Source organism: Aplidium turbinatum, chromosome 3 (genome assembly GCF_918807975.1).
Source record: "Aplidium turbinatum chromosome 3, kaAplTurb1.1, whole genome shotgun sequence".
Lineage (NCBI taxonomy): Eukaryota > Metazoa > Chordata > Ascidiacea > Aplousobranchia > Polyclinidae > Aplidium > Aplidium turbinatum.
In genome coordinates this window covers 11,628,836-11,654,838 of record NC_137474.1, presented here as the reverse complement: position 1 = coordinate 11,654,838, position 26,003 = coordinate 11,628,836, and the positions used below count along the sequence as shown (strand labels likewise).

At 38.2% G+C, this 26,003-nt stretch overlaps 1 protein-coding gene across 1 annotated transcript; it reads right to left on the bottom strand.

The window, feature by feature from the left end:
• Window positions 1-10,716: 10,716 nt before the first annotated feature.
• LOC145766549 (uncharacterized) lies at window positions 10,717-23,972 on the bottom strand. Its single transcript, XM_082578270.1, has 13 exons — window positions 23,788-23,972; window positions 23,133-23,243; window positions 22,426-22,520; window positions 22,097-22,201; window positions 21,252-21,392; window positions 20,596-20,777; window positions 19,363-19,482; window positions 18,858-18,963; window positions 17,366-17,486; window positions 16,819-16,951; window positions 16,088-16,236; window positions 12,123-14,330; window positions 10,717-10,862 (listed from the first exon to the last, which is right to left on the bottom strand). The coding sequence occupies exons 1-13, from the start codon at window positions 23,870-23,872 to the stop codon at window positions 10,717-10,719; spliced, it is 3,702 nt and encodes a 1,233-aa protein (XP_082434396.1). The 5' UTR covers window positions 23,873-23,972.
• Window positions 23,973-26,003: the final 2,031 nt, after the last annotated feature.

Below are 26,003 nucleotides of genomic sequence, written 5' to 3'. Positions count from 1 at the left end.
GTGCAATTATTTTATTATAATCATCTTACATAATTTCCGCTCGTTGAAATGTTATCTTTGACGTGGATTTTGATGAGTCTATCTAAGAGATATTGTAGCCAGCTGCCGAACACATATTGTTGAAAGAAAGGCTCTTTTAATAAAGATTAATTATGCCGAAACAACAGATTCTGTTTTGTTTGCCTTTTTACTGTACTTGAGCGTCCAGACTGCCAGACATGACATGCCTGCTTTTGTAAACAATTATGCAGAAAGATCTCTGCAATTGTTTGATTTACAACATCACAAAAAGTTGGTAGTGATTTTATTTCAACAAACTTCCTGCTTTTCTAAAGAGTTAACCTTTCCTCTAATGTTTTGACACAGAAATCAGGCTTCAAGGGCAAGGCACAGAAATCAGAACTTCACTTTCGCTAGTCGGATTCAGATCGTAGCCTACGCTATAGTGTCCAGGCGCTTATACTTTGCAGCCAACTGAACTTGAATTGGTAAAAAATTAGCCTACTGTTGCGGAATTGTCGATTAATTGTTGTTGAATTCATAGTAAACAAGAAATTTAGTAATTCTTGATTTAATAGAAGCATGCTCTAAGTTTAATTTTAGGAATCTTTAACCTCGGACCGACCAAGCTTTTTTGAAAGCTTAATCCCGGCAGTTTTCCAGACCCATAGGCTACTTATAGAAACCTTGCATCACTGACGCAGGCCCGGTAGCCGAGATTGACACTGTAAAGTTTCCGGTTGTCGTTGAAGTGCGGTCTATGACTTATGACTTAGGCTAATTATAGCTAGGCCCGGTGGCGTACGCTAGAATTTTTCATTGGGGGGGGGGGGGGGGGGGGGGGGGGTTGAAAAAGTTTATGATACCATTTTAATCGTAACCAACATTTAGCCTGCTGCAAAGAGAGGTGATTTCAATGATGGATTTTTGCAATATTCAACAACTGATACCGTATGTTAATCTTCGTTTAAACTGCACTTGCTAAACGAGGTTTCATGTTCTTTTGACTATAAGTGGGTTGCGATGCTGGACTACATTAAACTTCGAAAAGTTGGTTATTTCTTACTTGATATAACGTATAATATGCCACATCAAAATAGATCACGCACATCTGGCATAAGTTACACCAAGATTTTGTCCACAAGATGTTGTACAGTAGTTGAGAAGCCGTGAGACTGACTCAGCTTTGGATAGATTTGACAAGTGTGTAGATACGGCATGGGCTCCGTTAGAGGGGGGGGGGGGGCGCGGGGGTGATTACCCCCCACCAATTGAAGTGGAGGGGTAATTAACGCAAAATTACCCCCCCCCCACTATAATGTAGAGATAAAAATTTAATTTTTAATATTTTTTCTACTTTTGTGTTTTATTTTAATTTTTTTATTTTGTTGCACAACTTTTAGTTGTTTGCTTGGAAACTCCGACTCGCAAGACAACGCAAATATGCAATAGAGACCTGCATAATGCCATGGGAATTGTTCAGGAGCTAAGCAGTTTGCAAAATCAATCTGGCAAGTTCAAAATCGCCCTGCAGGAAGAATCCCACCATAGCTTGCACACTTCGTGGCAAACAAGATGGCTGACACGTGTACCGGCCATTTCTTCAGTGTTGTTAAACTACAAAGCCTTGCTAAACACACTTCAAAATTTCCAAAATGCGAAATCATTAAGCCTTTATTCCAAATTGTTGCAAGGCAACACGTACTTTGCATTGCAGCTTTGCCAAGTTTTATTCAAACCACTTGAAAAGATAACTGGCCTGTTGCAGATCAAGTCTTATACCATCAGCGACATGATGGAACTGGTTGAAAACTTATAAGTTAATTACCAGAGTCTTAGAAATGAAGAACAATTTATGCAGTTATACAAGGAATCTCAGCAGCAAGTGGATAGCTTCATCATCATCATTCCTCTCGTCGAGGGTTGGAGGCAATGAGACGCCAAGTTTCTCTGTTTTGAGCTTTTTCTTTTGCAGTTTTGTAGTTAAGTCCTGACCAGTCTTCAATATCATTAGTCCAAATTCTTGGTGGTCTGCCCCTATTTCGTTTGCCGTTCATTTTTCCTTCTAGTAGTTGTGTTTGAATAGAATTATTGCGAATCATGTGGCCAAAATATTTCAATTTTCTTGATTTAATTGTTTGTAGAACTTCCATGTTGGTTTGTATTCTGGATAGTACATCTTTGTTTGTGATTTTATCCTTCCATGAAATTTTAAGCATTCTTCTATAAACCCACATTTCAAATGCCTCAAGTCGTTTAACCATTTGTGATGACAGTGTCCATGTTTCTGCATTGTAGAGTATAGTGTAGTCCATATATAGCATTTCGCAATTCGTTTTCGAGTGTTGATGTTAATTTTGCGTGTTGTTAATGTCTTTTTCATTTTCACGAAGTTGTTTCTTGCTATTTCTATTCGTCTCAATATTTCCGTATTGCATCTGCCATTTTCAGTTATTGCGTGTCCCAGATAGGTAAAACTTTTGACTTGTTCGACCAGCATTCCGCCAATAGTGATATTTAAACTTGGTACATTTTCTTTTCTTGTAATAATCATAGTTTTCGTCTTGTTTATGTTGATTTTCATGTTATATTCCTTTCCAATATTGTTCACTTTTTCTATTATTGTTTTGAGAGCTTCTGTTGATTCCGCCAATAAAACAGTATCGTCTGCATACCTTAGGTTGGATATGTTCATACCTCCTATGCTGATACCCTCCATTCCATCAATCTCTCTGAAAATCATTTCAGTATACAGGTTGAATAGACATGGAGATAGTATACATTAGGGTGTACCATTTTGCAAAAAGTTTTTAGAAATTAGTGCGGCTATGTATCACGGGTTTCCACTTTTGTTAAGAAGTATTTTGATGGAGTTTCAGAATTTTCCCGCCAAAACTGTGGTTCTGCCGCCATTTTGAAAAAATGGCGACCAGATAAGATATCATGAAAATCTACAGTCTTAAACTGGCGCAATGTGATCATGCAATATGTCGATTACAGGGTTTTTGGGGTCATAGAACATGAATCTGAAGTCAAAAACGCTCTACGACAACAATTTTGTAAAGTGAATTTTGACGTATAGATGTGACCACACTGTTTAGGACTGCAGATTTACCTGAAAAGAGCATCTTATTGTCATTTTAACATTAAAATGCATGTATTGTATGCAAAAACTTTTCTAGTCGGTGTGATTATATCAATCAATATGAGGGAAAAATGAACATGTACTTTCTCGTGTACTTCAAATCCAATAAAAATCTACTAACTAGTCTACAGTAGCCTGTATATTTAGTTGCTAACCTATACCTACTTACTAACTAATGGGCAGCAACAGAGTACCCCACGGCAGACCAAAAGGTTCGAAAACCAGAAGTAAACTCTCCCAACTGGGTAAATGCCTTACTTCTACACGACGAAGATCATCATTAGCTACAGTGACTCGAAGAGTAGCTAGTGGTCCTACCCAAGTTACAAGATTCAGATCAGTTATGCCACTGAATGAGACGGCCGGTGAAGCATACCCGTCATTGGCACAAACACTAAAAAGAAAGTACTTCCTCATTGGGAACACTAGCACAGACTAGGTGTTTCTAAGCTTCCTAAAAGCTCTGACGTTCTAGCTAGGCTGTTGTTCCTCAGAGACGAAAGTCACAGAACGATCAACCAATCCATCGTTATAGCAAGGGAGGAAATTTGCCAGGTATGGAAACACCATTTTGGCGTGGGTTTGGTATTTAGCAAGAAGAACGAGAAACAATCTGGAACAGAGAAGGAATCGTGTAAAGTTATTGTTAAAAATGCGGATATAGACCGGCATCTGAGGAATTTGTATGAAACTTGGTATCAACTAGGACTTGATGCTAGGCGTGAGAGGAATAAAAGTGATTCATTTAAAAAACGTTAGCGTGATATGGAAGAAAAGCTCAAGGATGCTCTGAATATATGTAAGACTACCTCGCAGTCAATTCTCATGCATTCTGGTATCATTGACTGGGAGACAGATCTGGAACATCTGAAAAATCAGCTCCAGCGAGATCAATTAGGTTGCGCATTGTGCACAGTTGCTCTGCAGAAGAGATGGGACTTAGCTAGAGAAAAACTACACGGTGCAGCTGGTGAAAGGAAATAGAAAGAGGATGTTGCTGACAATCTTAAAACAGTGAAGTTGGACTTAAGTGCAGATGAAGAAACATAAAGTAACAACTGGAAAACTCCTGAAAGGAAGAGAAAGAAAATGAATATTATGTTGCCTACAGCTTTAACATCTGATCGACTTGGATTGAGCTATCGGCAAAGAACAATGTTCGTGGCTGCTGTGGCTCAAGCGTCCGGCATACAAGTCTGATACTAATATCTCAGCCACAACAGCTCGTACTGGCTAATAAGACTAGGTCCTCTCACTCTCAAAATATCAGAGATGAGTTCCAGGCCCCTGATTTGGAAATAATTTACTGGGACGGTAAGATTATGAAAATGAGAGGATATGTTTCATCAGAACGGTTAACTGTGTATATATATGTGTCTGGCGTTAGTTTTGATAATGAAGATAATGCAGAAATGAAGCAGGTGTTGGGAGTGAGATACCAGACGGCACCGGATTATCTCAGGAACAGGCCGTAATAAAGTTCGTATAAGACTGGAGAGTGAATAGTGCCATTGGTGGTATGTTGTTTGATACGACTGCAGCCAATTCAGGGAGGTGGCAAGGTGCTTGTAGCCTATATTGCTGGAGGCAACAACTGGGAAAGCAATTTGGAACTTACTGATTAAGAGTGGCTACAAATGCCAGTATCAGAATGGAAAAACTTCTAAAATTTATAAGAAACTACACAAATTCACTTTGAACGTAAGGGTGGTCAACGATATTGCGGAACGCGGGATTACGCTATTCACTGATTTTATTGACAGGTGTTCTGACGAGAGCCACCGGCAAGCTCTCTTGCTTGTTGTGCAAAGGCACAGAGAACAGATCTCAGATTACAAAATGCTACGTTAACCAAACTCAATTGTCAAAGAAATTCGTCAAGAATTTAGTGAATTGGGTGTTTGCTTAACTCTGGTATTGCGTTGATGATAAGGAATAGCATGCAAAAGAAACATGGATGGATCATGTCTGAAAGTGATTAACTCAATTTGTTTGTAAATTAATCGTGTTGTTATTTCAAAAGTTTGACAATAGTTCAGGATTATTCATTCTGGCGTGAGGTATTCTTGGTCAGGTTGCGTCCATGTCTGTAAAATTTCACCATTAATTTCAAGGGGTAAAATTTCACTTTGCAAAATTGTTGTCGTAGAGCGTTTTTGACTTCAGATTCGTGTTCTGTGACCCCAAAAACCCTGTAATCGACATATTACATGATCACATTGCGCCAGTTTAAGGCTGTAGATTTTCATGATATCTCATCTGGCCGCCATTTTGCAAAAATGGCGGCAGAACCACAGTTTTGGCGGGAAAATTCTGAAACTCCACCAAAATACATTTTAACAAAAGTGGAAACCCGTGATACATAGCCGCACTAATTTCTAAAAACTTTTTGAAAAATGGTACACCCTAGTATACATCCCTGGCGAACTCCACGTTTTATGTCCATTGCACCAGATAAACCATCTTCCATCTGAATAAACGCCTTTTGCGTTCAATATAGATTTGCTATCAGTCGCAGATCTTTTCCATTTAAACCTGTATCAGCCAAACATTGCATCAATTTTTCGTGTTTAACTCGGTCAAAGGCCTTTTCATAGTCTATAAAGCAAGTATAAACATCTTTATTGATTTGGTTGTAACGTTCACATATAGTTCTCATATTGAAAATTCCTTCCCGTGTTCCCTTTCCAGGCATAAAACCACTTTGAGTTTCATTAATTTCATTTTCGATAATTTTTCTATTTCTTCTGAGTACAACTCTCAGCAAAATTTTTAGTATATGACTCATGAGACTAAGGGTTCTAAATTCTGTACACTGTGTGGCTTTTGGCTTCTTCGGCAGTTTGACAAGAATGGATTCATTCATTTCTAGTGGTATGTGGCCATTCATGTAGATGTTATTACATAAGTTATAAATATGTTTTAGTCCTTCACAATCCAGAGCTCTTATCATTTCCGTTGTTATTTGATCTTTACCAGGAGCTTTATGGTTTTTCAATTCATTTATGGCTTCATCAAATTCAGATTCCAGTATTGGTTCACCTTTTTCATTATTAATAGCAGGAATATTTCCTCTCTCATCTCCATACAGGTCGCTAATATACTCTTCCCATCTTCGCGTCACTAGATTTCGGTCGAAAATCATTTGTCCGTCTTTATCCTTGATGCAATTGTTATTTCTTGTTTTTGACTTTCCGTTACCAGTCATTTCTTTAACTTTTTGATGCATATCTCGTGACTTGTGCGTAGCTTCTAATTGTTCTGTAGTTTCACACTGTTCATCCCACCACTTTTGTTTTGCTGTTTGGCACTTATGATTTATTTCTTTATGTAGCTTAAAATACTGGATATTATTGTCTTTGTTTCTTTTTCTTTCTATCATCAAGTGGATAGCTTAGGCTTAGCTAAAGTCCAAATTTCAAAAAGGCGCTGTGAGCAAAGTGCTTCCCATAGCCTGATTGGCCTCGCTTCTCATTACAGAAGGTAGTTCTATGCATCTATTGGCAGCATAGTGCAAGGCCTCACCCACCGCTTCAATGGCGAAGAAATTAAAACTCACCAAAAGCATAAAGAAGTTTTAGTATCTGGCACAGTCAACGACAGTGCTGTTACAGAGTTGAAATAATATGGCTTCGGCGTGAAAATTTTGGGCCAAGATTTTAGCCACTTCCATCAGAAATTTGGGCCGATCAAGTATGAGTGCGATGTTCGAAACAAGTTAATGGGACTACTCATTATTGTCAAAGAGTTTTATGCCAGTGTGGAAAAACTTGTAAAATTGCTATTGGTCAATGCATAGCCCTTCTTCTGCAGAAGCTGAAAGATCGTTTAGCTCGCTACGCCGCTTAAAAACATGGCTCCGAAGCACAATGACTGCTTCAAGACTCAATTTCATTGTCATGTGCCATGCCCATCAAGTGTTATTGGATGAAATAGTGTTGACTGTTGATGAAATCTGCAAAGAATTTGTTTTACAACGCACAAAGATTTAAAGTCTTCCATGGCGACTTCTGACTGTTCTGCTTAGAATAGAAGCAGAGTGCACACAGTGTTTTGTTTGAGTTGAGGTGTTCGTTTATATCAATGTTATTTCTTTGTAGTTTTTGGCACAAGGTATTATCTTGGTGTTATGGCATTTTCTGTTTAGTGTTATTTCTTACACGGCGCAGATGGTAGGCCTTCCTGTAGTAGCCTATCGATCAAGATGTCTCCTTATTTTCAGTTCTTGTAAAGTTAATGCATTTTAGCTTTTATTTATTTTTTTCTGAGTTGAATGTAGGCCTAGACCCTAGATGCTGAAACGTTTCATTTCACTGTGGATGTTATGGCACAGGTTGTCGTGCTGTACTCATGTAGACCTAATTGTAAATTAAGTTATAGATTACCGGGGTAGCCTATAGCTTTGACCTTAACTCTTTTGACCTTTTCAATCTAACCTTTTAGCGTCTGAAGTGCAAAATTTGGAGGACTTGGGCCAAGGAAGAATATAGAGAGAGATTTTGTATACGTCCCCTCTTCTAGTCAAAATTGTCTCAAAACCTCAAAAAAATGTACCAAGTGTTGAAAAGCTTTTGCTCGTGATTTCAGAATCGTTAAGAGAATTTTTCGATTTTATATCGTGCTGAAAGGCAAAAATTTTGTGCCTTCGGCGCGAAACATGCAGCCTAAGACGCTGTATAAGAAACTGAAGCTTTCAGTAATTCGAACGGGGTCTGGGGAGCGACCTTCCAGAAGTATCGGTGATGCGATAATCCAATAAGCCCCTGTCGATGTCAAAAAATTGTTTCCGCCCCTGCTTAAATTACCCCCCCCCCCACTCTCAGGAAGTGTCCGGAGCTCCTGAGATACGGTACAAACGACATGTTTTAGCGTAATCTGCGGCTTTGCTATGGCAGCAGCGGAGCTCGCTTGTCACCTGCTTTCGGAACACAAACCGCTACGATCACAGCAAACAAGCAGCATCAGGCTAACAGGTTGTTTGCATCTGTACTTGTGAAATAAACAACGATCATGCAGCTAAAAGCGAAACTCAATCTATAAGTAATTAAACTACCATTCAACGTTTTATAGGCAGAGAAAACTTTTTCTCAAACGGGTTTTCTCAATTGAAGCGGTGATCTGATAATGAAATTTTCTACGGTTTGAGAAAAAGTTTTCTCTGCCTATAAAACGTTGAATGGTAGTTTAATTAATTATTTCTGAAAGTTCCTTGGTTTCATATTATCTCAATCTATAAGAGTTCTCAAGCAGACTTTTGTCTATGTTGATAAGTAACATTAGCTTTGCAACAAATATGATTAGTTTTATTTCACGCTGAACTTATGTTAAAGTCTGCTTTTTGTCGTTTCTCCCCTTCTCTAGAGTAGACCTATGCTATGTTTGATGACAAGTCAAATATTTTGGTTTGATGGTCAGAAATGAAACGTGAAACTGACTTATTCTGAATGACAAAGCTGGAGTCATAAAACGCTGATGTTGCGATCGGGGCTAAAATCAGCCTCAAGGCGTTCAGCGCTTGGTGATCAGCATTTGATCTAAACTGACGTGTGGTATTTAAAAGTAAGCTTACATCTTGTTGAGTGATAAACATGTGGCCAATTTAATCTTGGTAAAACCGCAGTTCTGTACGTTCAAGAAGTGTGAAGCCACATAAAAGGAAACAACACATACGCTTAGTTTTCGGTCTTGTCTGTAGAAAGATAAGCATAAGCAACTTTGGATTAATTGCTTGTTTTTGTGTATTTTGCGAAGTAACCCAAAAACGTATCAAGAAAAATTAATGGTCGCAACTCGCAAGTGACGAATTTCACACGTTTGTTCTGGCACATTATCAAAGACAAGTTTTTCCGAAATTAGAGTAAGCTTGATCGTTGAATGCATTCATGAAAATACGTTTGCAGATTGAAAAAACGCTCCGGCACACACCTTTAAAGTTGATGTTTAGGCCAGGAATTCAGGTTTAGGCAATTCAAAAAATACACAACGCGAAACACAATGCATTGTGACATAGTTGACCTTTTGATCCCAAGCAGTGACGTATTTGTACATTCGTTGAAACAGTGATTTTTCAACCTCTTTAAGCACCAAAGTGATATTAAAACCCAACCGCTTTTCGATGGACAAAAAAAGTTAAACACAAGCTTTACCACTGGCAACATAATAGTTATAACTGCTAAATACAAACCAGAAATGCTAGTCACAAAACTCAGAACAAACCAGAAATTTCCGGATTGAGCAGCAGCTATAATTAAGCCCTGAGTCAAAGTGATATCAGATGTCAACACAAAAGCATAGTTTCAGGTAAAATCCAGTTAGCAAATTAGGAATGGTCTGCCAACAAATAGGTACTATTACCTAGCGGAAAAAAATCCACCATTTGTACACAAATGATTCAACAACTGCAAACGTTGAAACAACGTAAAATGACGTATTCTACCAGTTGGGATAGAGCATATTGCATCATCTAGTCAAGTAATTTCTTGTCCAACTACAAATAAAAAAAAAAGAAATTTGCGAGTGAATGGATAAATAAAATTAGCTAAGTATTCTCAAGGAAAATAAATTAATTAGAAGTCCGAATAATGCTCTGTTGTGCACAATGGCAACAAAAGCACTGGAATACATCAGAGAGATCCGCCATTTGTTAAGTGCAGTAAACACCAGAGAGTGTGAAGCAAGAAAGCCTGCAAGAGAAATATATATTAGAAAGGAGCTTTGGTAAATATCATGGAATCAGAAGAAACCAATGTAAAAGTAGTCATGGTACAGAGAACGTTCGTCCAAGCTGTCAGCACAAGGCTGAGTAGTCACTAGGACAGCGAGCAAATGGGAAGGCACTTTAACATGCAGATATCCAATCCATGGACTTCTGTCCAATCCAACCACGAACCAATGGGATGCTACGTTATCTGTCCAATTGTGACCATTCCAGCATTCAGCCAGAGAATTACGTGTAATTATTACTTTGAACTTTGTTTGGTAATTACAGAAGAAAAAAGAGCTATAGCAGAGGTGGGAATCAAATCCACGTCGATGTAATGACTTAATGTAATGACCCTCTGCGCCAAGTCAACCGATGGCAAAGCGATGATTTAATTTGGCAATAAGTTTCGTTTTTGCTTTATTCTTCCTAAACGCAACCTTGATGACGTCATGAACAGCGTAGCTTCTGATTGTTCGTGGTTTATTAGAAATCTGCTTGGTAAAGTGCCTACCGAGCAAATGCGATTTGCTAACCATAACAGTGTTGCCTCTACGCTATTTTTGATTCCAGCTTCGATTAATCTAATAGGTGAAGTCAGAGGCGATATTTTTAATTAATGATTTCAGGGATGATGTCAAATTAATAGAATACAGTAGCATCACTGCATCAGCATACAAAAAAATAAATTGTAATGTAAGTCAACCGGCTTCGCCAAACAAACAAACGCCTCCATGTCTTGGGACATCTTCACGGGACATAGAACACGGGACATAGAACATCATCACGTTGAAAATATTACTCCATCAGATTGCTGTAGTACGGTACCTCACAGTGAAATGAACAGCAACCATGGCACATGAAACTGAAATCAAAAATCTTGGTGGAAAGGCCCTCCTCCTCCAAAGTGAAAAGTAAAGCCTCCGCCTCCTCCACGAAAAGGATTGAATCCTCCTCCATTCTGTTGCTCTTCTGGATCAAGAGGATCTACTCCCTGGTCAAATTTCTTCCTCTTCTCTGCAAACAAAACATTGCGTTATTAAACATGATGACCTCATGTGACTGATGTGGTTAAGATTTAGGCCATATACTTACTGTAAAAAATTTTCATTGACAACATAGAAATGTCTTTTCATCTGGGATTCTCAGCAGCAAAGACCCTTTTAACTCGATCGCTACACCAATAAAACCTTCATACGATGGCAATTTGTCAAAAAAAACATTTTTTATACATTTTTTTCTACGAGGCATAGACATGAGTTCTTCAGTCCGTTTGCCCTCAGATTAAGCTCATACACAGACAAAAGCTCAACTTACTTTTATTTTCAATAACGTTAAAATACAATGCTTCTTAAAAAATAACTGGCAGAAAATGCAGAAACTTACGGTTCAACAAATGCTTCAAAAACTATATCGTGTTCATTTAATAACAAGGCGTCTAAACACGCAAAAAATACTTAAATTCAAACAGCTAAAAGAATAACAAAAGCTCCGATTTTTACTCCCATAAGAAATGCCTAACTTAGACTAATCCTACTTTTGGTTGCAATATGCCAAACATAATAAGTGAAAACATCTTCATGAAGTTGGTAAGTGCAAGAAAATGCTGTCATTTTGTGGCGGTAATAACATACTTGTGCTCTCAAAAATACTTGTAATTTATGCGAAAATGAACTCGTAAATTTCTGACAGAGAATCATGCACAAATAACGCATGTCTCCAGAAAAAAAAATTAACTCTATGTCTTAGCAACCGTAGATTTATCTGCCGTTGTAGGCCTAGGCTATGTCGTTTAGTGATGCCAGGCATTACGGGCTTTGTTAACGCTACAATTGTGCAAATAAAAACGCAAATTCATACCACAACAATAAATACGACACATCATGCAGGAGCCGCAATCTCCTTGGAGATTTTTTCAAATTTTAAAGTAGAGGTTGGCAATAGGTTTGATAAAAAACAGACATATTTACACAAATAATACACTGGATATTTACAGTGGTCTTTCATCTTTAAAGTTTGGTTAAACATTATAAACAACCTCCACTGAACCTTCCAACGAATTTAAGTCCATAGGTCACAATACAACGATACTTAGCAAAAGCTACGAAGGTATAAACCCTTACACAACGACACTGGGGTGACTTAAGAGTAAGAACTGACTAAGACTGTTTCAGCTTTTGGTGACTTTGAACTTCCAACAGAAAAGAGTCGGAGTGGTTTACAATTCTTCATGGGACGGTGTGTGATGAGCAGATCGATGGTAATTGCTTTGCTGACCATGGTATCTTTGTTGGTGCTGTTGTCCTGCATAGGATTGCTGGCCTTGCTGCTGCTGGTAACCTTGCCGTTGTTGCTGACCTTCGTACTGGTTCGGTTGTTGCCGGTTTTGACTCGTTTGCTGCTGCTGTTGATTGTAATTTTGATTTTCTCTGCCCTGCTGAGATGAACTGTGCCATCTCTCCTGGCCTCGGGCGTAGCTAGAATCCCGGTGGGAAAACTTATCCCCAGGACTAGATGTTGGTGGAGGCGATGGAAAAGGTTGTTGCTTTGAGGAAGATGCGCTTTCCTGCTGACCAGGTTTTATCCGGATGAGATTTCCATTCGCATCCTTCACAAACACGTTGCCAGCTGCATCGTGATAAATGCTTTGCTTCGGCGGAGGAGGTGGAGGAGCTTGTGCTTGCTGCTCTTTCTGCTGCCTCAATAAATCCGCTTGCTTGTGACTCCTCAGCTGTTCCTTGAGACGCTCCTTTGCATCGGCAGCTGGGACAACAAGAGTGTAGCGACCGTTTTGAAGACGTTGATAAATATTTCCTATCCGGTCAGCAATTTGTCCTCTTTCAGTTCGGAAGAGTCCTCGTGGAAGGTCACGAGGAGGCTTCGGCTGTTGCTGTCCATGTGGTTGCTGCTGCTGCCCCGTGTTGGTGCTAGAATCTTGTCGGTTTTGATGCGTTTGGCTATACCTTGAATCCTGCTGTTGTTGTTGGTGCGATTTCTGATGGTTAGGTTCATGCGAAGATTGCTGATGAGATTTACCTTCAGGGCTTTGCTTGCCCATGTTTGGAGGTTGTACTCGCATGTACCAATTGCCGTCTGTGCCTTTCACAAAGACATTGCCATTCGCATCCTGGTAGCTTTCTGCAGATGCCCCACTCTTCTTTTGCTCTTGCTGGTGGTGCTGCTGAGTTTGTTTTGTGTGTTTAGCTTTCTTCGCTTTGGTCTTTTTCTGTGAATGAGAATCAGTCGGAGGACCATCATGCACCTTCCACCTGCCGTCGTCCCCCTTGTGATACCACTTTCCATCTGTTCCTTTAGTGAACCGTTTTGCCGCTTCTTTGTCTTGCGCAGAGCGAGTCTTCTTTTTGAATTGTTGTTTTCCTTTTGCCTTTTTCTGTGTTGGTTGTTCGTGCATGTCCGTGCGAGATGTTTGATGACGACGATTGTCATACTGGTTTGATCCGGATCGGGCATTTACTTGGTCTCCTTGCTTAAAAGGTTGCCTGAACTGGGCGTGGTCCGTTTGAGAGCGTTGTCCGTCACCATGGCCTTGCCGTTGGTTTTGTTGACTCTGCCCGTAAGCTTGTTGCAGTCTTGGATTTTGTTCTTGGTTTACAAATTGATCCCGCTGTTGTTGGGGTGAGTTCTGATGTTGTCGTTGATGCCCCTGCTGTTGAGTTGAGTATTGCGGATCGCGATTATACTGCTGACGAGATTGTTGCTCTTGATGCCCTTGATACTGCTGACGAGGTCTTTGATCGCTTCCGGTACGAGACTGCTCAGATTGTTGATAATGCTGGCTTCTGTAATCAGAATGCTGTTGTTGCCTTGGGTCAGGTTGTTGTTGTTGATCTCTAGCGCCGCCAGCGAACGCCTTTTGGTCACGAAATTGGCGGTACTGGGAATGTTGTTGCGCTGGTTCTTCATTGTAAGGCGATTTTTGCTGGTGATATTGCGCATTCTTTTGTTCAAAATCGCCGTGGGGTCGTTGCGGATGGCCTTTATTTGCTTGCTGTTGGAACGGCTGTTCTTGCTGCTTCTTGAGCTGAGCTTCTCGATGTTTCTGCAGTATTTCCTCCTGCTTTTGCCTATACTCCCGCTGCTTCTGCCTCAGGTCGTGCTGCTTTTGTAGCATCTCCCGTTGCTGGCGTTCTCGTAACTGAGCGTCGCGTAATTGCTGCTCTCTTTGCTGCTGCTTCCATAGTTCTTCGTGCGCGTGCTTGAACTGTTGTTGCTGCTGCTGGTTTTTAAACTGTTGTTCAAACGCGTCTTGCTCGTGAAACCTCTCCGGTTTCCGCTGCGTGAACGAACGGAAGAGTTCCTCAAACGGAGACGTGTTTTCGTCTTTTTGGTTTTCCTTCCTGGAGTTGTGATGAAAGAAGAATTCAAACAGGGTGCTTGTCCTTCCCAAAGCCTGTTCCTTCTCCCATTCGTTCACGTCGTCACTGTCCATCGGGTCAAAACCATCATTCAGAATTTTTACTTTCTCTGAAACAAACGCATAGTGACGTTTAGTGATGTTAGAAAGATGATATATAATAGTTTTAAAAAGGCAAAAAACGTCCAAAACTAGCTAATATCATACTTTAAGCTTCAGGAACTACAATCAATTCTACATTTGCAAATTGAACAAAAAGTTTCAATTTAATAACAACCCAACCTTATAAACTCACGTTTAAAAAAAGATGAATGCTGTCAATTTAAAACGACGTATAGGTTTATGTCTAAACCAGGTTTGTACATTTGTAAGATAAAATATCATCAAATTACCTTCAAGGGCACCATAAAGATGATGAAAACGTACGGGATAAGCAGTGAAAGTTATTGTCTGATGCTGTTGACTAGAAGTCTAGAACGCGATGTTAAATTTTTCTTGAAAGGAAAATTCAACATTAGACTACACGCAAACAGATTTCCTCACGTATGTGAAGGTGTTAACTCCTATACCACCAAGTACAAAAGTGCATGAGAGCGGTGTGATAACAAAAGCATAAATGAATGACATGTTTCATTTCTAATCCACAATGCTCAGCATCTGTAACTAGATGTCAATAAACACACGTTCGAAATCATTGATTTGGCTGCAACACATGACTTCTAACGTCAGTTCATTGCCCTATTGATCTATGCCAGGGGTGTCCAACCCATGGCTCGCGGGAAGGTTCTGAGTGGCCCGCGCGGTATTTTTTGAAATGACTTATATTATCAACTTAATCGCCCACGTAATTTATGGCGAGTTTACATTCCGAGGAATTGGCATTTATCGTTTGCTTTCTTTATCTAATAGTCTATTGTCTCTATGCAAGGGTGTTATTAACTATTCAAGTTAATTGTGTTGTATCACAATGCACATTGTTACGCATCACATTTTACACATTGTTACGTTCACATCCTTTCCACACAATCGTCGTACTCGTGCTTCAAGAGTCGGTCAGTCAGTAATATTTCTTGCTTCGTTGAGGTATATCTGATTGATATCAGAGACTCGTGCAAAATGCATTTAGCAGTGAAATATCTTCTGAAAATGGCGACGTGTAGTAAAAAGTTTGTTGACTTTACTACATCTTGTTATGTTTATTGTTCTTATAATTGCAAAAAAGGATGATACACATTTCTAAGATTAGAATTTGGGTGAGAGTGTTTTAATAAGGCAGCCATTTCTAAGATTACAAATCAGCAGTAAACACTCAAGTGGCCCGGGCAATCATTCGCAAACCGCATGGGACCTTTTGGCCAAAAAGTTTGGACACCCCTGATCTATGCTGTATAACAACACACTGCTGCTGAGTATACCAGAGCAAGATTTGGCACTACCATTGTCAAGTCTTGGCTTGAATACAACCGAGTTTCAAGCAGTAAGCTAGAATCCTACGTCAGCAGTACATGTAGTTACTTGTTGTTTCTATAGGTTACGCTATTGGCTCAAGTAGTTGAAACCACATAGGACGCATTCAACCCAGATAGCAAAATTGATCTGGTGACGTTGAGACGACATAAAGATAGCAGCTTTTGCCAGCTGGGAGATTTGGCTTTTCTATTTCTACAATGCACTTCACTCTAGTCTAATTTATACATAAAAAAAATACAAAACACATTCTGAAGACAAATGTAAGGGACATAACAATTAAACAAATCAGTGATTTTAACTGAGAAGATCAAGAACACCAAATTCTTTAAAGCAAAACTTGGGCTACTTTTAAATTGAACGTCCTTTTTTGTTTGAGATCGAAAACTAAAGTTTGTACCTGGATCACTTAAAACTTCTTTGGCGGCGGCTATTTCAATGAACCTCTTCTCGGCCGTCTTTTTATCCTTTTCATCTTGGAAATTGTCGGGATGCCACTCCCGGGCAAGTTTCCGATAGGATTTAATAATTTGTTTCTTATCAGCGTTTCTGTACAAAGAAATTTCTTTTTAAGTTCTTTGTCAACTGATCTGAACACTAGCTAGCACAATTGGAGATGACGTAATTAAAAAAAAACCTTACTCAGTCAACAAAACCAGTTTCTTTTACAGTGATTCAACGTCCGCACACATCGGGGACCATCCAACGTATGCAGACGTTGAATCAACGTCAAATAGAATGAAATTGCTGAATGAAAGCTATTGATGAACAACCCAAACAGCAAATCAGTTGTTTTTTGCAAACCAAGCAGCAAATCAGTCTGCAGACATTGAATCAATGTAAAAACTAACTGATTTGCTGTCAGGGAAAGCATAAAAAAAACTTGTAAAATCTTCTTTGGGTGGGTGAGCGCAGGACGTCTTCACTTTCTCTCGTTCTTTTACTGTTACACAACACTGGGAATGAGGAGCCCATTCACACATCAGTACGTTCTAGCAATATAAATGGAACTGAAATGTCCTTTTTGCGGTCAAGCATTATTTCGGACTATGCAAGCCACCGATACAAGCAAGCGACAATACATTTTTTTTCTTGTAAAAAGTAGAACAGAACATTTGCACATTACTTTACCTGGGTACTCCCAAAATTTTATAATAATCGCGCTTTTGCGACTGTTTTAAAAGCTTTTGCGCTTTTTTAATTTTCTCCGCTAAACCAGGATATTTGTCGTCGATTTGTGTTGCTTTTTGAAGATCATCCAAAGCTGCAATGATAATGATGACATTAGAGAAACACAATCCAAATGAAAATGTGCTTTAAAGCATAAAATAAATTCCATACTTAGCAACACTAACTAACAACAACTACAACACTAACAACTTCTGCATCATAAAAAGCATCCAAACAAAAAACTCATTTATCGCACCAGAATAACCAGATAAAACTGAATCTCGTGTAACTGCGATTGATATACTGCAGTTGTCAAAGACACATTCTAGAATACCACATTTTGGTTTACAAACTGGAATTAGTTGGTTGAAATCTAGTAATGAACTAATCCCGACAAAAACATTGCAGAGTTCGTAATTGGCGCAAATATAAAAACCGAAAAACACTGACAAAACACGAATAAAAGATTGGCAAGCACCATTGCAAAAGTTACAATATTTCAGTCTACCTTGCTGATAATCTTCGCTTTGAGTTTGCGCCTCAGATCGAAGAAGTAATGCTGGGATGTTAGATGAGTCTAATGTTAACACCTCGTCAGCAGCAAAAATGCCTTTCTCGGGCATATTAGCCTGAAGATACACAACTATGGGTCACTACATTGTATACAAACAACTACCTACTCAAGTATTCTTGAATTGAATCTAGCTACTGTAATACTTGAGATGTTTGAAACTAATTTCATTTTGAGGGAGCGAGATTCAAAAGAAAACAAAATCATGACAGACAAAAATTATTAGATAGTGTTGCTCTGAAATCCTTTTACGTTTTAACCAATAAAGAAATTGCTTGGTTTTTCGATTGAATGCTTCCATGTAGGACTGTAGGTGTTGAAACACGAGATAGGCGGTTCCCACTCACTTGTCAGGGTTGCCAGTTACGCGGGTTTCTCCGCAAAATTGCGCAAATTTAGAGTCGCGGATAAATTATAGAAGTCGCGGTCTATTTTTCGTTTAGTTTCGCTCCATTTTCACAGCAACATTTCCAATTTTGATTATATTTTGCGCAAATTTGGGATATTTTGGACTTGTTTTATTACTTGTGACGATTGGGCTACTTTTCATTAGCAATTGGGCTGGAAATTTAAAAATAACATCCGGCGATCTTGATTTTGTTAATAGCATAAACCACAAAGTAGAATGACATAGCTAATTTGGTAAAACAGATTTTCTTAATGCAACGATTATCCAACAAATCATCACGCGAAAAAACGTTATGCTCCAGTTCCTCTATGTCTCGAAGGTGTCCATTCCCATAGGTATGGTTAGTAGAAAGTGCTAATCGTAGAAATTACACGCAAAAATAGTCAACTATTTTGCTATCAACTCACAAGAACTACAACGTAATTTTATCAATTTGTCTCAGCTTTAGCAGGTGAGACTCGGCATTTCACCAGTCTGAAAACGCTACTATTTTTTTCACTACTTATTACTACAAGAGTGTTGAATAAATCGGCGGCTAAAATACCTGACTTATATTTGCCCAAATGTGTGTGTATGTGAGACAAAAGCACATGCACAGAGGCTCCCCTTTTATCATTGGCTGGGATAGAACGCGCAAGGTTGATGCACGCGCTCAACGCGTCAGGAAAGTTCTTATTTGACTACAACGTTGACAAAAAGTAGGGAATGAAGTTGATGCAACTGTTACTTGGTATCTCAACTAGTAATTTTTTTTTATATTGATTTTCTTCGGCTACAGACGCTGAATCGATGTAAAAGGAGACGATTTTGTTACAGTAACAACACTGTGCACAAAGTACAATAAAGATTCATGATAATGCAGCACAGGTGGCACAAAACTGGAATCTATGAAACTACTTTAATCGGGGAGTAAAAATAAGGCATTTGTAAGCCAGGCTTTAAAATGAATTTTGTATAACTTAACACTAAGTAGGCGTAAATCGTTCTCTTAAAACTAAAACAGCTTGAAAACTAACTTACCTTTACGTAGCATTCACAGATTTTTAATTTAATTTCTATCGTCAGAGGCGTTATTCTCGACTCTTGACTTAAAGCCTTATTGTACTTATTTATCGCTTCGTCCCAGCTGTAAAATTAAACCAATTGGTAAATAACACGTAAGACTACGGAAGATTCGACATTGTCCAATCAGTTAAAAAAATTTGACCGTGTTGAATGGGATAGATTTTTCTACAAGTTCAACCTTCGTGAAACAAAGCATCTAGTTTCTGCGTGTGTGTGATACCAGCAAAGAGAATTGGACTTGAATTTAGAGTGCCTTGTTCCTACCACTTTCATACAGAACAGATCTGCAGAACTTGAACATGTATAGTAAATATCATATTAATCATTCTCAACCAGAAATATTATATTTGCTTATACAATCAGTGAATAAACGTAAAAAAATATGTTTTTTGGTTGAGTTAGAATAGGGAAAAATCACACATAAACTTTGAATTCAAAAGCACTGAGGAATTTTTCTTACTTTTGATCTGCCATCCTTGCTTTGGCAGCTTCCATGGTTTTAAATAATTTCTTAACACTTTTATAATGCGCATAACACTCGCTGTGATCAGGATCCAGCTTTAAGCATTCACGAATTTCTCTGAAAAAATGAAAGCAGCAAATATTTAATGACAAAGATCCTGAGGATGCTAAAGCAAGATTATGAGATACATCAAGTAACAGTAATTGTTTACTTGCATGAAAAGATGCGAAAACAATGCAGAATTATATCTGAGTTGACACTGGTAACACCTTCGGATTGGGAGAGTAATTATTCACAAACTGAGAAAGTTTCTTTGAGAGCTTAATCTGGGCAGTTTCGCCTGCTTGTAGTGGCTTTGATTCACCAACGCAGGCCCGGTCGCGAAATTTTTTTCCGGCGAACTTTTTGTCTCATTTGCATATTTCTGCAAGTGTAGCTATTTCTGGTTATCGAGCGGCGCGCGTAACTGTTTTTACCGATTCATTTTTTTCAAAGTCAGCAGCCGATTTTCGCCCTCCAGGTTCAAATCTAAACATTGAACTTGAAAAAAAACGTAGCCTGGAGACACACCTAGTCTAGTAAAGTTTAAAAAAGTTGAGAAAAGAAATTGATTCTGGTCACTTTAAAAGTAAGATTTTCCGAATTGATTAAGAATTAACCCTAACAATTAACCCTAACCCATTAACCCTACTTTTTTTGAAAAGCTTTTGTGCATCGCAAAAATTAATTTGAAGAAAAAAAATTGATTTCGATGGGCGTCGAACCGATGTCCTCACAAATGTAAGGCAAAAGGCGAAACCACTGAACCAAACACGCCACCAAAAAATGTTTGCATTCACACTGTATTAATACAAACTCTATGCGAAGTAACAAAAAGTTCGTGGGAAAAAAGTTTGCGGCCCGGTCACCGACGTTGATTGGATGCACCAAGACCGGATTATTTTTCGCAAACGATTCCATATTATTTTTCTAGTCACAACACGTAAGTTAGCAAATCCAAAGCAGTATCCCACACAACAAAATCCATCATTTTTACACTGATTCAACATTTACAGACGTTAAATCAATGTAAAAGTGACGGATTTTGTTGTCTGGTTAGTTTTGCAGACTCTCTGCTTTTTTTTTTTGCATGGCGTCAAACAGCCATCAGCGCCCGATCAAAAACTTTAAACACAGAAAACACGATCAATTCGTGCTGAAAAGATGCAAACAAAATCATTGGTGACTTACTCTAAAGATTGCTCGACTTCCCCTAATCGGTACCACAGCACGCTCATCTTGAGGAAGGCGCCAGTGTTGTCTAATTTGAGGATAGTAGTTGGTTTTAGATCGCTTATGGCGCGCCTTAAGTCACCCACCCGTTCAAAAGCAAGGGAACGTGTTTCTCGAAATTCAGAATTCCAAGGACAAGACTGTGATGAAACAAAAAACCTTGAATTTTTGCTGGGTTATTTTTTGCAAGTTTCAGGTATCTAAAGTATATTAATATATTATAGGTTCAATTTGAATCGTTGAAACAAGCGTTTTAACAACTTTAAACGTAACTGAATTCATTGAAACTCTAACGAATTTCAAACAATGCTATTGGCATTACCAACATATTTACAGAGCATCTAGAGGTTTTTGGTAGTTAGGCTACTGGTAAATTTTTCGAAAATAGGCCTCCGAAAACTTGCTTTTACACAGTAATAAAAATAAAACGTTTTTGTATCGTATCATGAGACACCCCGGAAAGCAGATTTTTGAAAAATCTTCATTAACTTTTAATCGATGTTACAATTTGACAAGCTTGTACACAAACCTTGCCTTTATAAAAAAAATATCAAGTCAATACAAAAATTGCATCACGTGAACAGTATTCTGTATACATGTAACAGAACACAAACCTCAATGACTGGTTTAAGTAATTCTATGACGCCTCCAAAATCATTCGCCTCCATAAGAGAACTGGCGTGGTTGATATTCCTCCGCAGCGGACGAATTTCTTCGACTTTTAATGTTGCTTCTTGATTATCCTCATGTGCAAGCTAATCAACAAAACTTGTGAAATTTACATAAAAAAAACTATTATCATGAACTGGAAACTTCTTTTTTGAAGGTTGATGACTACGATTAAACGTGTTGTTCCATTTTCACCACGTTCAGAAGACATGTCTTCAAATACATTTTGGAATGATCCAGGAATCTTGGCAGCAATGACTCACTGCCTCCCAGACAGCAAAATCCGTCATTTTTCAACATCTTGCAGACGTGGAATCACTGTTAAAATGACGGCTTTTGCTGTTTGGGATGGTCACAGTTAAGCAAACTTCCTAAAAAAAGTTGGTTTGAAGCATAAGCTTTGTCATGCTTTAAAGTCAATAGCTTTTTTAGATTTTATAGCTTGTTAACTTAGATGACAAAGTCTGTAAATTTGACTTAGAACTTTAAAGGATGGATGCACCAACAGCCAATTAAGCTAATCGTCCAATTAGTTCATCAAGGATATATTTGCAATAAGATCATCGAAAGATTGAGGATGTTAATACCAGACAACGGTTGGTGGACAAAAACATTGGTTTGCAGAGTATGGGGCTTACTTAAATTTGCATCAATAAATAATAATCCACAAACCTCAATCATATCATTTCCTATGCTATTTGTAAACTAGTTTTCATACGAAACAGCAAAACGGGCTTTCCAGAATAAAAAAAAACACTGAAATTAAAACAAATAAAATTCAAGAACTTACGACTGCTTCATAGTCTGTTTGGGCTTCATTGAATTTACCCATCTTTAAAAACAGGTTTCCCCTTTGTAATCGTGCTTGAACAAAGTTTGGTTGTAATTTTACCACCTTTGAATTAAAATATAAAAAATCAGTCCAATTCATTGAAGAGAATTTTTAAATCCTCTATAAATTGTTGTTTTATTTGTCATCACAAAAAGATCAAACCTACAAACAGATACATATAAAAATTGATTTGCAAGGAATAAAACATCAAATTATTTGCAAAATCTAGACAAATAATATACCGTATATAATATATACAATATACATGGGTTGGTATCATATTTTACCTGATTTAGGTCTGGAAGAGCTGACCTAGCCTTGCCCATTGCAAGGAACACTGTAGCACGCATGTAGTATGCTTGGTAATTTCTCTCATCTTGATCTTTAATGCAATAGATTGATTCACAATATTACATGCATTACTTATAAGATCAACTGTATATAATATCACAAAAGGTGTTATTATTTGCAGATTTTCTTGAATTGTATTATAAAAATCCCTAAAAATTATCTTGAAAAACTTAATGTTTGAAATCAAATCTCAGCTCCACTCAGTAATACTGTTTTCCAAAATTATTAAATATAACAATCATCATTTATCTTAAAGAGAACACGTACATTTTTAAAATAAACAGAATCGAGACTGTGCATATAATACTCTAAAGCTTTTGCAAATCAACACTGATATATGATGACAATTGCATGGAAGTAGATAAAAACAAATTAGTAGATTCCAACCTATCAGTTCAACAGTTTATTTCATAGAAACAAAAACAACATATGAAATAAACTAGATTGAACAAAATGTGAAAGCTATGCAGACTTCTCTTCGTAATTGGACAATGTATAATTTACTAGTTAATTCCAACAAGTACAGATTAATTATTCTTAGATTTTATCAGGAGAAAATGGCGTCTTGACAACTAAAATGCTTGTTTAGACTTATGTAATATTGACTGTGGTTGAAAACAAAGGTAAAGTAACAGCACCGCACCTATAGCAGTGTGATAGTGTGTCAAAGCTTCAGCAAGCTGGCCAGCGTTAAGAAGTTGATTTCCTCTGGATAAATGCTTTTGAGACTCTGCTTTGTCAACACCTTCAACACCTGCGAACAAAATCATTGATAGAAAGCATTGACAAAAAAACAATAATGCATCATACCAGAGACATCTTTTGAAATACCAAGACAATGACACCATACTTCCCAATGAAACACTTCTCTAGATATTTTACTGTAATGATTAGCTCTAACAATGTAACACTGTAGTTTGGCAACTAAATGAACATGTAAATGTGACCAGTACTCTACAGTTTCAGTAAATAATACGCTCCTGCATAAGCAAATGCCAAGCTCAACATAATTATTAGCAAAGAAACAAAGTTTATATTTTAAGAAAACTTTGACAGAAAAACTGATTCAAAATATTACTTTTAAAAGTAATTAGACCTCAAGAAATGATAGGTCAAAGTCTGAAGATATAGGCTAACTTATTAAACATTTCCACAATCAACGGAACTATACCTACCGTCACATCTGTTCTGTAGTACGTACTGTAAATGATTTACTACAGAAAGAAGTTACTTTTTACAAACAGCCTAGTCAATAGAAGAGAACAACACACAAGATGCCACTGTGTCATAGCCCTTACCATCAAAGTGGAGATCAAGCAAAACTATTAGAATGGGTACTTGAGTGATAATTCCTTTTATATACTTCTTTAAGCCTTCCTTCATATTTTTTTCACAACACAATTCAAAGCACAAATCACACAACCACCCAACTTTCTTGTAGAAAACAAAACTCCCTGATTTATCTATCAATTTATATGATTTGGATAGCTACAAAAATACAGATAAAGTTAAATATAGATTTACCGTTCAATGACAAAAGTTTATCTTAGGGTATCTTCAATACTAAATCACAATTATGCATGCAAAGCAAACAGGCTAGTACAGTGTTGGCAAGTCCACACTGTGCTTGATAAATGACTGCACCTACTGAATTTTCTTTCTCAATACTCTATTAGATGATTTTGGCAATTTAACTCGAACCTTTTCCACGAAGCAATTAGGTTTCAGTAAGTAGGCTACTGTACTTATTTACCACGATTTATAATTATCCTGCCCAACACAACGACCGAGTTTCTCCAAATGAGACTTTTCCTCAAGTTGGATATCCGTGTGGTGTTCTGATTGGTGTAAATTAGCTGAATCATTACAATTTGGATGAGTCAGCATGGAACTGATGTAACGGAAAAAAGTAGGCCTACAATCATCATCATGTTTTATATTTCCTATCATCAAAGCAAAAAACAACATCACATGCCATAACATAGCGGGGTCTGGAAAAAGGCAGAAGCGACAAAAGACAAACTTTTAAGCGTGCTCGAGAGAGAAATGATTTAGCCTACTAAATGAAAGGATATTGGCATGGTTGCAACACTTTGGATTGGGGAGATTTGGTGGACTATCGTGGACTATATTTGATTTACAGTATCGCTTTATTAACAAAAAATTTGACCAGAGGAATACTTGCATGTTACGGGTCGTATCCGTATTGAAGCATTTCAACAAATCACGATGATGTGTTGTGTAGCCTAGCTACTGTGCAGTGACGATCGGTGAGGGAAAGCAAGAAAAGCAGTGCTTACCTGAGCGAAAACTATGCAAAATATAATGACTGAATTCTAGGTTTAACTTCTTATTATTTTTATCACGTCTATTTTAACTTCAAAATTACTGTATTCGTGACTAGAATTACTCATAACGCTTGTGAGTAGTCTAAGTCCTCACCAAACCGCATGTCTTGCCTATAGGCTAAATGCCAATTAACGCAAATGCTCCTGTCAGAAACAACCACTGAGGCTTCAGGCAAGCAACTATCAAATTTGTTTTCCCCAGGTTCAAAAATGTCAAAAAACGCCTTTGTTTTATCCAATCCTCACTCGTTTTGCTAAACGTCACCAGCTGCTTAGCCAATCAGATGTGTTATGGTTAGAGTTGCTTTCCCAGTGACGTCAATGCGTACATTCGCTAGAGCGGCTAGACCAGTGGTTCTCAACGGGGGCGGTACCGCCCCCCAGGGGGCGTTTTGACTTTTCAGGGGGGCGGTATGATTACCTCGGCTTAAGGGGGGCGTTTTGATTATTATGGGGCATTCTGGTTTAACCCATCTACCGCCAAGCGTAATGATTTCGTCAAAGAGCTCGTATCTTCGTGGTAGCATTTCCTACCTCATACCTGGTGGAAAAGGGATTCAACTGTGTTGTTCTGCTACATACCAAACAGCGAAACCCACTTGACATAAGAGGTGATCTTCGAATGTTTCTCACTGGCTTTACACCTGATGTGAAGAAACTGGCAATTTCTCACCAAGCCCAAGGTTCACACCAGGGGCGGATCTACCGGGTGGGCCTGGTTGGTACAGGCCCACCCAGATTGACAGTGGGCCCACCCAAAATCAGATTCATGAAAAAAAAACATATTAATGCTTAACACTAGAACAATCAAGTGGCACTGACATGGGTTCTATCCAAGGGGGGGGGGGGGTGAGGGGGGTGATCAATGCAAAATCACCCCCCCACTCATTTGGCTTTTAAAAGATTTTGTGATATTTTATTGATCAATTTTTTTAAAAAATATTACCGCTGTTATCACTTTTTTGAATTTTTTCAATATGAATTTTTGATTTGGCAATCCTGAACTACGAGCCAGGTCCCAGACAACAAAATCCGTCAATTTGACATTGATTTAACGTCTGCAGATATTAAATCAATGTAAAAATGTCGGATTTTGCTGCTTGGAGTATTAACCCCTGCCTGCTCATGCATTCGATGACTACATTCATTGCTTGGAAAGAGCTCAT

Bases quoted from the DNA above. Each gene is read 5' to 3' on its own strand.
- LOC145766549 (XM_082578270.1), bottom strand. From the start codon at position 23,872: ATGAAGGAAGGCTTAAAGAAGTATATAAAAGGAATTATCACTCAAGTA. The intron at 20,778-21,251 runs GTTTGTGTTCTG...GTTTCATCACAG, and splicing joins TACTTAAACCAGTCATTGAG to TCTTGTCCTTGGAATTCTGA. The intron at 19,483-20,595 runs GTAAGTCACCAA...TCATTTTTTCAG, and splicing joins GAAGTCGAGCAATCTTTAGA to AGAAATTCGTGAATGCTTAA.